Source organism: Urocitellus parryii, chromosome 7 (assembly GCF_045843805.1).
Source record: "Urocitellus parryii isolate mUroPar1 chromosome 7, mUroPar1.hap1, whole genome shotgun sequence".
Lineage (NCBI taxonomy): Eukaryota > Metazoa > Chordata > Mammalia > Rodentia > Sciuridae > Urocitellus > Urocitellus parryii.
This window is the reverse complement of record NC_135537.1, coordinates 172,351,992-172,364,955: the sequence shown is the minus strand read 5'-3', so window position 1 is coordinate 172,364,955 and position 12,964 is coordinate 172,351,992. Positions and strand designations below refer to the sequence as shown.

The 12,964-nt window shown below is 50.6% G+C and overlaps 1 protein-coding gene across 1 annotated transcript in view; it reads left to right on the top strand.

Annotated features, from left to right (window-relative positions):
* Positions 1–12,964, top strand: part of Rgs9 (regulator of G protein signaling 9) — a 72,944-nt gene that overhangs the window by 20,160 nt on the left and 39,820 nt on the right. The window contains exons 5-10 of the mRNA XM_077801004.1: positions 1,732–1,782; positions 3,338–3,444; positions 3,622–3,673; positions 3,931–3,989; positions 5,224–5,300; positions 9,902–9,983. Coding sequence (XP_077657130.1) covers positions 1,732–1,782; positions 3,338–3,444; positions 3,622–3,673; positions 3,931–3,989; positions 5,224–5,300; positions 9,902–9,983 — 428 coding nt within the window. The remainder of the gene's footprint in view (positions 1–1,731; positions 1,783–3,337; positions 3,445–3,621; positions 3,674–3,930; positions 3,990–5,223; positions 5,301–9,901; positions 9,984–12,964) is intronic.

Below are 12,964 nucleotides of genomic sequence, written 5' to 3'. Positions count from 1 at the left end.
GTCTGTTAGCACTCACAGTGAGGTTGGAGGTAGATATGGCCACTTCCTTTCTTCATGGGACCTTGGGGACACAAAATGGTTCCGTAGCGGGTTCCCATGTCACTGAGTCTGTTCATGAGTGAACTTGGATTTGAGTCCGGCTCTTGGAAACCGAAGTCCATTTTATCTGCTGTAGATGTGAGTAGTTTTTTCCCCTTCCTTACACATGGGGACTCTTGGTTTCCAGAATTGGGTAAGGCAGCCCCCCGTCATGTTTTCCTTGTTCCTCCCGCAGGGGTAAATCCCAACGCTGTAGAAGAAGAACACAGGAAGCAGCCCTGGTCCTCCAATTGTAGCGCCAATGGCAGCAAGTGGCCATCTGGCTTCCTGGGTAGAGGTGACCCTGACAGCCTGCTGTCTATCAGCACAGACTGTCGTCAGATGCTGGTGGTGCCATCACCCCGTTGGGTCTGTTTGGGGAAGCAGAGAAGAGGATGAGAGCCCCGGCTCCTTGGTGGAGAGAGCTCACCAGTCTGCCATCGGTGGGGTCTGCCTCTCAGGCTGCACATGGCTGTGTAGCTTAGAAGAGAGGCTTGGGGGGAACAGCGACTTGGTCCAGGCCTAGGATTTTAAGTTGATTTTAGGTGAAGATTTTTGCTTGTGAACAGCCAGGCCAAGAGTCATAGGAGGGGAAGTATTGGACGCAGTAGTGGTGGTTTGTGGGCATTGAGAGAGAAAATGCCTGGCCATTGGTGACCTAGGTTGTGCACATAAAGGAAAGAGACACAGGTGTCAGCAACCAGCCACGGTGAGGGTCGTGTTATCTGGAGATGAGCCCAGGGGACATGTGAGTGGACCCCAGGGACCTCCCCGGAGGGCCCCAGTAATGTCTCTTCCCTGCCTCGGAAGACAGAAGTGTCACTGATGACTGTCCAGCCGCGAGGAGGCAAGCAGAGGGGTCTTGAGTTCTGGCTCTCTTCTTTGGTGTGTTTTGTGCCAGTTCCCCTGCAGGCAGGGACCCTACGTGGCCCTTGGAAATCGAGGAAGTTGGTTGGAAGAAGTGGCCATTGGCATTTGCAAGAAGACTTCCCAGAGCACCTTGCCTTTCCGAGATGCCGCTGCCCACCTACAGGGAGCACAAATGAAGCCCCACTCCACAGTCCAAAGATATAAATCATCCTGAAACCCGTTACTCAAATGGGTACCCTCCTCCCACCCTAACAAAACACCCTCACGATGACCTGAAGGCCGGGTTGGAATTTAGCTTTCTGCCTTCTGGGCCTTCTGCCTGGGAGACGGGGTGTGGGGGAGCCAGCGGGGCCTTCAGCCCCCTCTTCTCTTCCCATCTTTGGTTCTGTTTTACTTCCGTGTGTCTCAGCTCTATCTAGAGCCCCTCCAACAGCTGGCCTTGGGTCTGTTTTCCCAGTGTTTAGTCTTAGTTTCTCTGCTGTCTGGCTGATGAACGGAGGTCCAAGCACAAGTTTTCGTAAGGTGAAAGATAAGCACAACAACAGAGCTTGACAGTGAGTGTGTGAAGGTCGGGTTATGCTCCAGGTCTGCTGGAGTCAGATCACGATAGCCCTGAGTTGCAGGCTTCAGAGTTGCACTGGACATACAAGTGGGAGGCGGTGGTGGGGATGATCACAGCCGAGCCGGGAGGGACTGGCCAGGTGACCTCACAGATGAGGTCATGGCTGTCCAAGGATGGGTCAGGATGCTGTGACAATGACCAGATACTTCTCTGCTTTGCAGGAGGCGATGTTCTACAATGGATCATCCAGCGTCTCTGGATCTCCAACCTGGGTGAGGGTCTGTCCTGCATGGGCAGTTATGGCCGACTGTGGTGCCCACTGCACCACATGGGAAATGAAATGGAGGCTTTGCCTATCTCTAAGAAACCCGCTGGACTTGGTAGCACATGCCTGCAATCCCAGCGGCCCCGGAGGCTGAGGCAGGAGGATTGCGATTTCAGAGGCAACCTCAGCAACTCAGTGAGGCCCTAAGCAACTTAGAGAGATCCTGTCTCAAAATAAAAAATAAAAAGGGCTGGGGGTATGGCTCAGTGGGTTAAACACCTGTAGGTTCAATCCCTTGTAAAATTGGAGAGACCTCACTTCCATGCATAAAATAATCAGAAGCAAAACATGATAATTTAGGGGCAAAATAATAATTATTATATACAAAATATGGAGAGTGTGTAAATAGGGGAAGCTGGAAAGATCTAGAAAGGCTTCCCAGAATAGTGCTGCATGCCCCTGGTCTGGAAAGAAGTGATGCTCCTGAATAGGGGAAGGAGAGTTAAGAATGTCTTCCTGGAAGGAGAGACTAGCAGGAGCAGTGGTGTCGGATTGGAATGAACAGGAAATGGAGGGGTCATGTGGGGGATTGGGAGGAGTGACGTCAGCTTACTCTGGAGGGTGGTGACAGGGTGGGCGTCCACTTAGCAGGTTGGCAGATTCTGCCTTATCTGGAGATAAGCAAGAGGAAGCCACGGGCAGCTTTTGAACCTGGCAGTGTGTCTGATCAGGGTACTCAAGCTGGGATGTTGGAGCAGAAAGAATCTGGGGACCAGACTTCACCCTAGAAAAAAGGCTGTTGATAAAAGAAGGCATGCAAACTGAGGGTCTGGTGTGTGGGGGAGGGAGTGGGACTTGCAGGGTGGGGGCTGGGGAACAAGTCGTCCCAAACCTTCAAGGATGATATGGATGCAGGTTGGGGCCCTGGGGCGGGTGGGCCTGCAGGCTGAGGGATGCATCCCTCTCTTGAGCACAAAAAGCTACCTGCTTCCACTGTTTCTGAGAAAGAACAGGAAAGTTTTCCCTTAATTGATGCAAATACAGAAACAAGCCTTTGCTTCCAAAACAACTGAGGTGGGGTGGGAATTAAAGTGAGGTGGGTAGGAGTGGAAAGATCTGGACCCGGGGTGCAGGTGAGTTGCACTTGACAGTAAACATGGCCTCCTTCCTGTTTCCTCTTTGATTGAGGAAGTGTCCGTTGGTTAAGCAGAGCCATTTGCAACCATTCATGTGATCTTTTTTAGATCCAAAGAACCTATCGATGCTTCTCCAGGGCTTCCCCAGCCATCACCCCCAAATCACCTGCAGCAGGCCACCTGCGGTACCAGTTAACATCTAGGTTCACTACTTCCCATCCAGACTTACTGAGCTGTCCTGGGAACAGGACCTGGGGGATCCTCTTGGCATGCTCCCCAGCTGGTGCTTGTCCATAGTCAAGTTCAGGAACCACCATTCCACTCCTTAGATTCTGCTCGTGGAATTTGGTGGGTGAGGGAGTGGGGCAATGAGCTTCTTCCTTCAACCCCTGCTCCTGACATCATGTCTGAACTGCTTCTCCCCAGAGGCGCAGAACTTGGGTAACTTCATTGTCAAGTATGGCTACATTTACCCCCTGCAAGACCCCAAGAATCTCATTCTCAAGCCTGACAGCAGTCTCTACAGATTTCAGGTGAGACTGGGCCTTGACCTTGGGTGTTCATGGGGCTGAACTTATTTGAAAGATAATTGGTTGGCCTCATGTCCTCACAGTCAGGAGTGCAGAAGTGGTGGAGAGGGATAAGGTGGTTTTGTCTGAACCCAGTGGGTGAATCATGGTTTCCCTGCATTTTTTTTTTTTTTTCTGTAGACGCCGTATTTTTGGCCCACACAGCAGTGGCCTGCTGAAGATACAGATTATGGTAAATACTTCATCCCGACCTTTGCCTTGGGGTGTGCTTGACACATTGCTTATTTATTTTCAGCATTCTGTGACATTTGTCTTGTTGTCATCACGACCTTTAAGTCATCTGTATTGGGACCCCCAGGGGCAGGGACCCGTTGGGCTGAGCACTCTCCAGCACTCTAACTTCAGCCCAGCAGCCTCCTGAAGAGAGAGGCGGCCAAGGGAGTTCTGAAATATGATGATGATGGAAAATGTCATTGTTTTCTTTTCTAGCCATCTATCTAGCCAAGAGAAATATCAAGAAGAAAGGAATTTTAGAAGAATATGAAAAGGTACAGAAGTGTTTTCAAGTAGAGTTCATTATGATTGAGTGGAATATCATTGTAAGATTTTTTCCCCTCTTCCCCACCTTACTACATTCATCTGTACCCTCATGAGCCATCCATCCACCCATCTATCTATCTACCCACCCACCCATCCATCCATCCACCCATCTATCTATCCACCACCCACCCATTCATCCATCTCCCCACCTATCCATCCATCCATCCACCCATCTATCTATCCACCACCCACCCATTCATCCATCTCCCCACCTATCCAGTCGTCCATTCACCCTCCCCTTCATCCATCCATCCATCTATCCATCCACCTACCCACCCATCTATCCATCCATCCATTCCCCCACCCCACCCATCCTTTTATCCACCCACCCGTGCATCCATTCATCCACCTTCCCATCCAACCATCTACACTCCCCACCCATCCACCCATCCTTCTACTCACCCATCCATTCAATCACCCATCCACCTACCTGTTCACCTCCCACCCTCCCAACCATCCATCTATCTATTTGTATAGAAGCAGCTCCCTGAATTAAAGTCTTCCCATATCAAGCTTCAATTTCTTCTCCATAATTTAGGCCCTTGCCTGAAAGGCCATTGGGCATGAAGGGACTACCCCCTTCATTTTGCTTGTCCTGAGACAATATGACTTAATTAATTATGTATGACAATGGACATCCCTTGATTAGGGAATTTGAACCTGAGTTTATGATGTGAAAACAGTAGTATAAGCTTCTCTTTCAGGACAGGCGAGTCCGATTTCCCCCAGAATACATCCTAGTCCTGAAAACACTAACACTTCTGGCATAGGGCAACAATCTTGCTGAGGTATAATTCTTTAGAAATATGCATATATATTTTAAAAAGGGCCAACATCATATCAATGATAAGGCTTATCTTTGTGGGTTTTTTTTTTTTTCATACTCCATTGTTAAATGTTGAGTTTCCATATTCTTCTCCATCCCCAGTTTTCTCTTTCTAATCAGATTTGGGTCACATTTATTTTAAACAAAACCCAACAGCACTGAGAAAAGCAAGGTCATATGGTGGAAGCTTTTGAGAATCCCACACCACCCATGAAATGAGCCTCGTTGACGAGCACGGGCTGAGAGGACCGGATCGGGCCGGCAGTGGCAGGGAGCCCGGGTCATGTCCTCGTGGGTGGAGGGCTCTTTGCCCTGCATCACGGGCTCACTGTTCTCATTTTGTTTCTTTTCTCTAGGAAAATTACAATTTCTTGAACAAAAAAATCAACTACAAGTGGGACTTTGTCATTATGCAGGCCAAAGAACAGTACAGGTGAGTGAAAGAGGGTCCCCTCGGTCCTCTGGTTGACTCTCCGCCCTCCTCCCTTCTTTGTTTCCTTTCATTAAGATAAACCTTTACTGGGCATTTAAGTGCCAAACACTGGGCTGAGCGTCGGGAATAAAAGGTAACGGCCTGGTGGGTTGAGAGAACCGGCCGTGACATGGAGCTACTGTGACATGAAGGCCACAGGGCAGGAGTTTGCAGAGCCAGCTGCAGCAGTGATATTGAACTCAGCAGCCGCATAGGCTGTATCCAGGTGAAGGACCATGAAGGTGACCATGGAGGAGAAATGGGGTGGGAGGAAGACAAACATGGAGGCTGGAGGCAGGAAAGCACCCGCTGCAAGCAGTTCCGTGGCGTGGAGAGGGCGGGGCATGGAGAGGGCAGAAGTTGGCGAGACTCTCACTGGAGGTATTAGCAAGAGCCCATCGTGAGACGGCTTTGCACCAAGGGCCGCCAGGAGCTGGAGAAAGATTTTAAACAGGAGTTGGGGTGTAATCAGGTTCACGTACTGGAACCACCAGTGGGCCCCTCAAAGGTCTAGACTTGGTGGAGCATGGTGGTCTGCAGGGCGCACCGCTGAATTCCATGCAGAGCCCAGGACTCGGACTAGCAATGTGCATTGTTAAATGGTAGCACTGGTGCAGGCTCACATGTGCCTCGTATCCATGTTAGAATCAGAGCTGAAAGTTCCCAGGGGGCTCTGCCTTGTCAATGACAGCCAGATGGAGATGCTGGGAACAGCGAAGGGCGGGGAGGGTGTATTGGTCAGGACGAGGTTAGGCTGCTACAACAAACAGCCCCCAACTCTTCAGGGAGTAGAGCCCACAGGTCAATTTCTGTTCACGTTCATGTCCACTGTGGTTCAGCTGGGTCCCTGGAATGCCCTCCCTCAGTGCAGGACCCACTCGGAAGGGGCAGCACCCTCTGGGCCTCGTGGGTTGCTGCAGTAGGGGAGCGAGCGCCTGTGCAGATCAAAGTGATACCTGTTTCTAGTGCTCACCATTCAGTCAGCAAAACAGCTCAGATGATTTTGCTCAAATTCAGGGGCCAGAGAGCGGGGCCCTACAGTTCTGCCATGGGTCTGAGAAGTGGGAGGGCCAAGGAATATCTGGTGACTGGAACTCATGATTATCCAATTGGATGGTTCTGTTTGTCCCAGACTCCCTCACCTGATAGGTCTGGATCCTGGAAAGTCTAGACTTGCCATTGGCTCGTTGGCTGCATGGTAGAGACCTCATTTAATGAAGCAGCCTAGGGGTTGGAATAGCCATTAGCATTGTCGTATGGGAGTGCCGATCCAGGAAAATATACACAGCCTTATGGCAGAGTGGCTTTGTTGTCCTGGGGGCCTTCATGATAGAGCTTTCCCTACTCCTTAGACATGAACATGTCTCTACCTGGGTGCATTTGAGATAAAGCAACAGGGGGACAGCTTTCTAATCTGTCACCACTAATATTTGTTTGCAAGACTTTGGTAAGGTCTTGGTTGTCGTCTCATCTTCTGTTGGTGTGGGGGAATGCATGGAGTACTCATTGCCACCCCTCACCCCTACAAGTGGGGAAACTGAGGCTTACAGAAGTTACGTTGAACTGGCTGAGGCTCTTGGTAAGGGAAGGCAGTGGTAGAGTCAGAGCTAGTAGGACTTGATTCCATCCCGTGCACCAGTTTTGCCCTCCTAGGGTTCCATCCCTCCAGCCCCTCCATACCGTCCTGCACCTCTCTGCTTTGAGCAGGATGGAGGATGCTCCCTGCTACTTAGAGCACCACCAGCCCTGACATAAGCCCTCCAGGGAGCTCTCATGGCTTGGAGTTACTCTCAGTGGCACGTCAGACCCACCCTGCAGGCCCTGGATAATGCTCTGCACGCCCAGATTCAAGGAGAATTTCTCTCCATCATTCATTTCTAGGTACCATGGAATGAGCCATCCCTCAAGGTTCTCCTTCCAGGAGGCTGGCTTTCCCCACTCATCCACGGCTTAAATCGAAGTCCGTTTCTGATTTCAGATTTAGGGTCTCAGCACAGAACTGTGTGGTCCGTATAGGTTGGCCCAGAAGGTAGTCCCTTTGTTATATAAGCTGAGCCCCCTCTTCTGAGTTCCAGACTCAGCATCCAGCTGCCTATTCAAGATCCTCATGATTATCCATCCTCAAACCCAGCTTGTCCATATTTGAATGTGTCTTTATCTCACTGGGCAAACTTCTTCCTCTCTACTTCAGTATGAGGAACCTTCATCCACCCACTCCTTCCTGACGATGCCCCATGTCCAGTCCTCTGATCCAGTTGCCTCCTCTAGCAGAATTCCTTGAGCTAAATCTGACTTCTGTCTATCTCCACTGCTCCTACCCTGGTAGATCCAAATCACCATCAGCTGGACTATGGCAATAGCCTCCCAACTGGCTTCTTGGCTCCTATCTTGATCCACCCCTTCCACACATTTTTGATGCTGGAGATGCAACCTAGGGCCTCACACATACTAGGCAAGTGGCTTTATTCACTGAGCTGCACCTCCAGCCCTGTTCTTATTCTTGAAACCCAGATGGGATCATGTCATTTGACCTGTCCTCTGAGCTGTCAGAGAGAATGCTCACTTCAAACCTCTCTTCCTTAAAGAGGCCTTTCTGATTAGCTGTTCCTCAGCTTATGCTAAACCTAGCAGCTAAAAACTGCAACATTTATTTTATTGTCTCTCATGATTTCCATAGGTCAGGAATTCAGGAAGGACATTACTGGTTTGTTCAGAGCTGGGGTCTAGCTGGCATTCCTTGCTCTTGTTTGATAGCCTCTGGCCTCTCTGTGTGGTCATTTGAGCTTCTCACAGCAGGACAGCATCAGGGCAGTGGATTGCTTACAGGTGTGGAAGCTTCCAGAACCTGTAGTCCAGTGAGGAGGGTGGCAGCTGTCCCATCTTTGGTGGTCCAGCCTCAGAAATTACCCAGCACCAAGCCTGACCTACTATATTGGTTAGAACCATCACAAAGCCCACCTGGTTTCAAGGGGAGGGAAAATAGACCCTTTTGTCTTTGGAAGGAGTATCAAAAAATTGAAGACATATTTTTTAAAAAATCACCACAGAGACCATCCCTGATTCTACATTGCGTTACCTGAATGTTTGTTTCCCTGTAGCATATCATGCACCTTGCAATCTTATGTTTATTTCTTTACCATTTGTGTAGTGTTTAGATCAGAAGCTACACAAAAGCTGAGACTTTTGTCTGGCTCACCAGCATTCTCCCAGAGCTTGAAACATAGAGAAAGATCAACAAATCCATGAATGAATGAATGAATGAATGAATGAATGAATGAATGAATGAATGATTAAGCAAATGCTTTTGCTAAAGAAAAATCACAATATGACCGACTCAAAGAATCCTGAGTTTACTGCCTCTCTTGGATTCCATCTATCTCCTCCCTCTTCCATGAATATCAATCACAGAGAAGCAGATGAGCAAAGCCAGACAGGACCACGAGTGTGAATTAGAGACGGACTGTTTCTAGAGCCGTCCAGCATCACGGAAACCCCGCTGAGCCGCAGGCTGTGTGTGGCCATCCTCCCGGGGACACCAGCTAGTTAACCCGGTAGAAGATCCAGTTAGGTTGTCAAGGGGAAGTGGGGAGAGACACTGTTTATATTTAATTTCCAGAAGAGGTTGGCAAAACAGCCCGCTGGAGTGGCGCTGCTCACCCATCTGGTCTCTGGATGTTATTGTGTTGTTCACAGAACATTAACGGGGAAATAAATCTGCAGACTCCATGGTGGAGCGGGCCTGTGCGTCATCTCATGTCGCCTGGGAAAACAAGCAGTAATGAATGTGAGCACAGCTCACCGCGGAAATGGGACCGAGTAGGGCCGGTGGCGTGATAATTGGAGCTCCTTGGCTCCTGACAGAGGAAAGCCCAGAGTCACAACCTCTCCATAATGGGAAAGGAGGGCGCTGAGAGAGGAGAGGGAAATGACCAGCCTTTCCCAGGCCCAAGCTGAGTTCAGAAAAGGCCTGAACTCTTGGGAGTGATCAAAAGAACTCATCAGCAGGGAGGAAAAAAGGAGTCCTTGAGGCCTGCATTTCCCCATCGCAGGAGGCTGACAGCTTGTGCAGATGTTAACTATGCTCTTTACCAAAAAGACCCAGTACGAAGCCAGGGGGTCCAATGGTGGCCCGGATGGGCATCCCGCCTGCTCCAGTGTGAAGCTTGTTTGATTCTAGAGCTGGTTATGGCCACACGGTCTACCTCAGCCCAGCCCAGTGCTGTCAGGGAGAGCTGGACCTGGATCTGACTCTGGGTGCAAGTCCCATTTCTGTTACGTGCTGACAGTGTGGTCCTGGCTGGCCGTTCAACTGCTCTTTGCTTCAGTTCCTTGAATTATGAAGCCAGCAAAGGTCACTGAGAGGGTTAACCAGGATCAAACCAGTTAATATGTGTAAAAGAGGTTTGAGTGCCTGAGTGTGAAATTAGCGTTTGCTATTATTGTGGTGCATGCGAATTATTTGCACAGATTGGGTGAGCAGACCAGGTCGCCAAGAACACAGACCATCATGGACTAAAAGATGCAAAGGGTTATGGCCTTAATCATGGCTTTTGGTTTCCCAGGGCTGGAAAGGAAAGGAACAAGGCCGACAGGTACGCGCTGGACTGCCAGGAGAAGGCCTACTGGCTGGTGCACCGATGCCCTGTGAGTACGGGTTCCCCCACCTCTTGCCAGGTACCCCCTCTCTCTCTGCGCTCACCATGCTCATTGCCAGCTCCTCCCACTCTGGAGTTAGAACTGGGTCATCAGGAGGAGCTGCTTAGAGTTGGGTGAGCCTCCAAGCACCACCAGGCTCGGAGAAGACATGCCCTGTGTCTGGAGGGTATGAATGTCAGGTAGCAAGGGACATGGATGAATGTGTCTTTTGGGAGGGCTGGGACATTTTCTTTTTTTGTTTAGGATACCACACCTTGGAAAGGAATATAAGAAGAAAGATGTAGAACACAGGTTTCAAAGCAGAAATATAAAATTCTCTGAGAATGGAAACTCTGCAGAGCCAAAGCTGTTCTGTGTGTCTCAGCTCCCTCTCCTCCTGCCTTAGATCCAGGCCCCGGCAACTGAGATGGGAGAAGAGAGCGCATTAGTGTGTGATGAGCTTCTCATCGCTTGAAGCACTTTGCTTTCCTGGCTTGGGAGCGCTTTTGCTTTTCCTGGCTTGGCGGGACAAGCTGCCCATAACCCATGTGACTTGTCCCAGCCCATCTCTGGGAAATGGTCACCTCACCCCCAGCAGAGAGAAGCAGCCTCTGGCTGCCACCTGCTGGGGTTAATTCCAGTGCCTCAGTGTCCTCCTGGGCCAAGCTCAGGTGCTTCTTCTGGGAGGTGGGAGGATGTGGAAGAGATTGTGGAAACTCAAGAGTTGTAAACAGATGTTCTCCCTCCTCCTCTTTCACTTTCCTTGCCTGCTGCTAGGTATCAGAAGTTTTTAGAAGCAGAAAGTGAGCTGGGTCAGGTGGGCACAGGGTTCTGGAGTCCAGGACACCAAGGACATGCTCCTCACTGGTAGCTTAGGAGTGAGATTGTTGCAATGGAAGATGTGCCACTAGCTTGGCAAGGTGCCCCCCGTGTCCAGTGGCACCATGATGGAGGGAGCCCTCCTCTGCGCCAGGTGGAGCATGATTTCCACTGTATATTCAGAGACTTTGTGATGTAAGATTGCCAGTGTGACTGCATTCCTTGATAAGGGACAGCCTGGCTGTGCATGTGATCTGCCCAGGGCCTCTCTCCTCTCCTCTGTCTCTGTACCCAGAAAGTCTGTAGGAAAGAAAGTGAATAACACATCACCTGCTTAATTCTCCTGGAGTAAGCTCTCAGCCTCCATCGGACAAAAGGCTGAGCTGAGCGGTTCCTTGCAGCACAGTACAGAAGAGCATAAATAGGACAGCATGTTAGATGACTCTCCCACCACGCCCCCATTTCTACCACCATGACCATGGCCGACCTCCAACTCCATCCCCTACCCCGCCTTCCCCATTTCCACCACCTTGCTGACTATCCCCACTTATCTCCCTCAACTCCCTCTCTTTCTCCACCTCACCACCACCATCAGCACAGTTGTCATCGTCATTGATGTCATTATCGCAACTGATCTGAGAAAACTCACAGTGTGCTGGGTGCTGTGCTGAGTGTTCTGCATTCGGTCTTCTTTAATCTTTGCAGCGTTATTTCCCCATCTTACTGATAAACAGGTTGAGGCTCAGGGGTGTTGCTAATGTGCCTAAAGCTACACAGCTCATAAGTGCCAGAGGCTCGGAACCCACACTGCTGACGGGATCCTCCCTCTTGGTCTGGATGCCCCTTTGCCTCTCATGACAATGTCACATGCCATGTTCGTGTGTTTTGGTGTTTCGTAACTTCCTTGCTCATGGGAATACTGCCTGGGTCGCTGCTGCTCCAAGAAGCATGGTGCCTGGGGTCACACAGGCCTGCTTTCTCTTTAATAGACCCCACTTCAGAGTGCGACTCTGATGTGCTTGGAGCAGTCCTAAAACACCTAAGATGCAAACTGCTCTTCATATCTGATCTCCTCCCTCAGTGCTGCTCCCCTCGGTTGAATCTGGACCAGTAGTCAAGGATGTGGCAGGACTGCATCCGGGGCTTCCCCCCTCGACTCTTTTAAAACAGGCTCCACCTCTCATTGGCCTACAGAGAGTGGACAGTTTTCAGTCTGAGGAGCATCTCAGCCCAGAATGGAGCAGTCCTTCTGAGGAGCCAGGGAGCCTATTGTCTGTCAAGACTGTCTCCAGGAGTCCCAAACAAGCATCAGTTCAGTGGGACAAAAGCCAGTCACAGCAGAGTAAGCATTTGGCTCTCTGGAGGGTGAACAGGCTTTCTGTGGACCAACTGTAGCCACCTGTTGTAGAGTGTGACTCGGCCGCAGTCAATGAACTTGACTTGGGCCCCAATGAGGGCCCTGACTCTGTGTGCCAGGAAAGGATTGAGGTGCTGGGCACCCAAGAGCTACATCATCAAGCACCTGCTGTGTACAGGTGTGTTGAGGTTGTCTCAATCACAACTGGCCGCAGTGCGGTCCAGTGGGAGGTGTCGTTACTCCATTGCTCAGATGGAGAAGTCAAGGCTGAGTTCGGTCTGCTCAGTGCTGGGTGTGCCTCCACCTCTGTGGGGTGGCAGAACCCCACAGGCTGCTCCTGGTCAAGGAGGACCCCATGTACCCTTCTCTCTCAGTCAAGGAGCTCAAACTCCAAGTTGCCATCACACGGGTGGGTAGCCCTCTTCCAGAGATGAGACCCCAGTGCCCAGCAGGCACCGCCAGTGGTGACTGATTTCAGGGAAGGGGAAGGAAGGTCTGTCGGATGCTCCGTGGGAAACAGCATCCTTGGCAAGAGGCCAGTGGCAGACCTGGGAGACGGTGGTTGAGGAGTGTGATCCCAGTTCCCATTCGGAGCCCAAATGCCCCCCGTGAGTCAGCATCCTGTTGTAAAGAAAAAAACCCTGTTTCTCTTTTGTTTTTGACTTGGATGGATCAGAGGACGGAGATGAGCACGATGCAGAGAGGAGTGTGAATGGTTCCTGCAGCCGGTCACTCTGAGCCTTCCCTGCATCTTTGTGGTGCCACCTGGGTCTTGAACCTAGTCTGTCACTCAGGACTGGTTTGTGGACAGAGG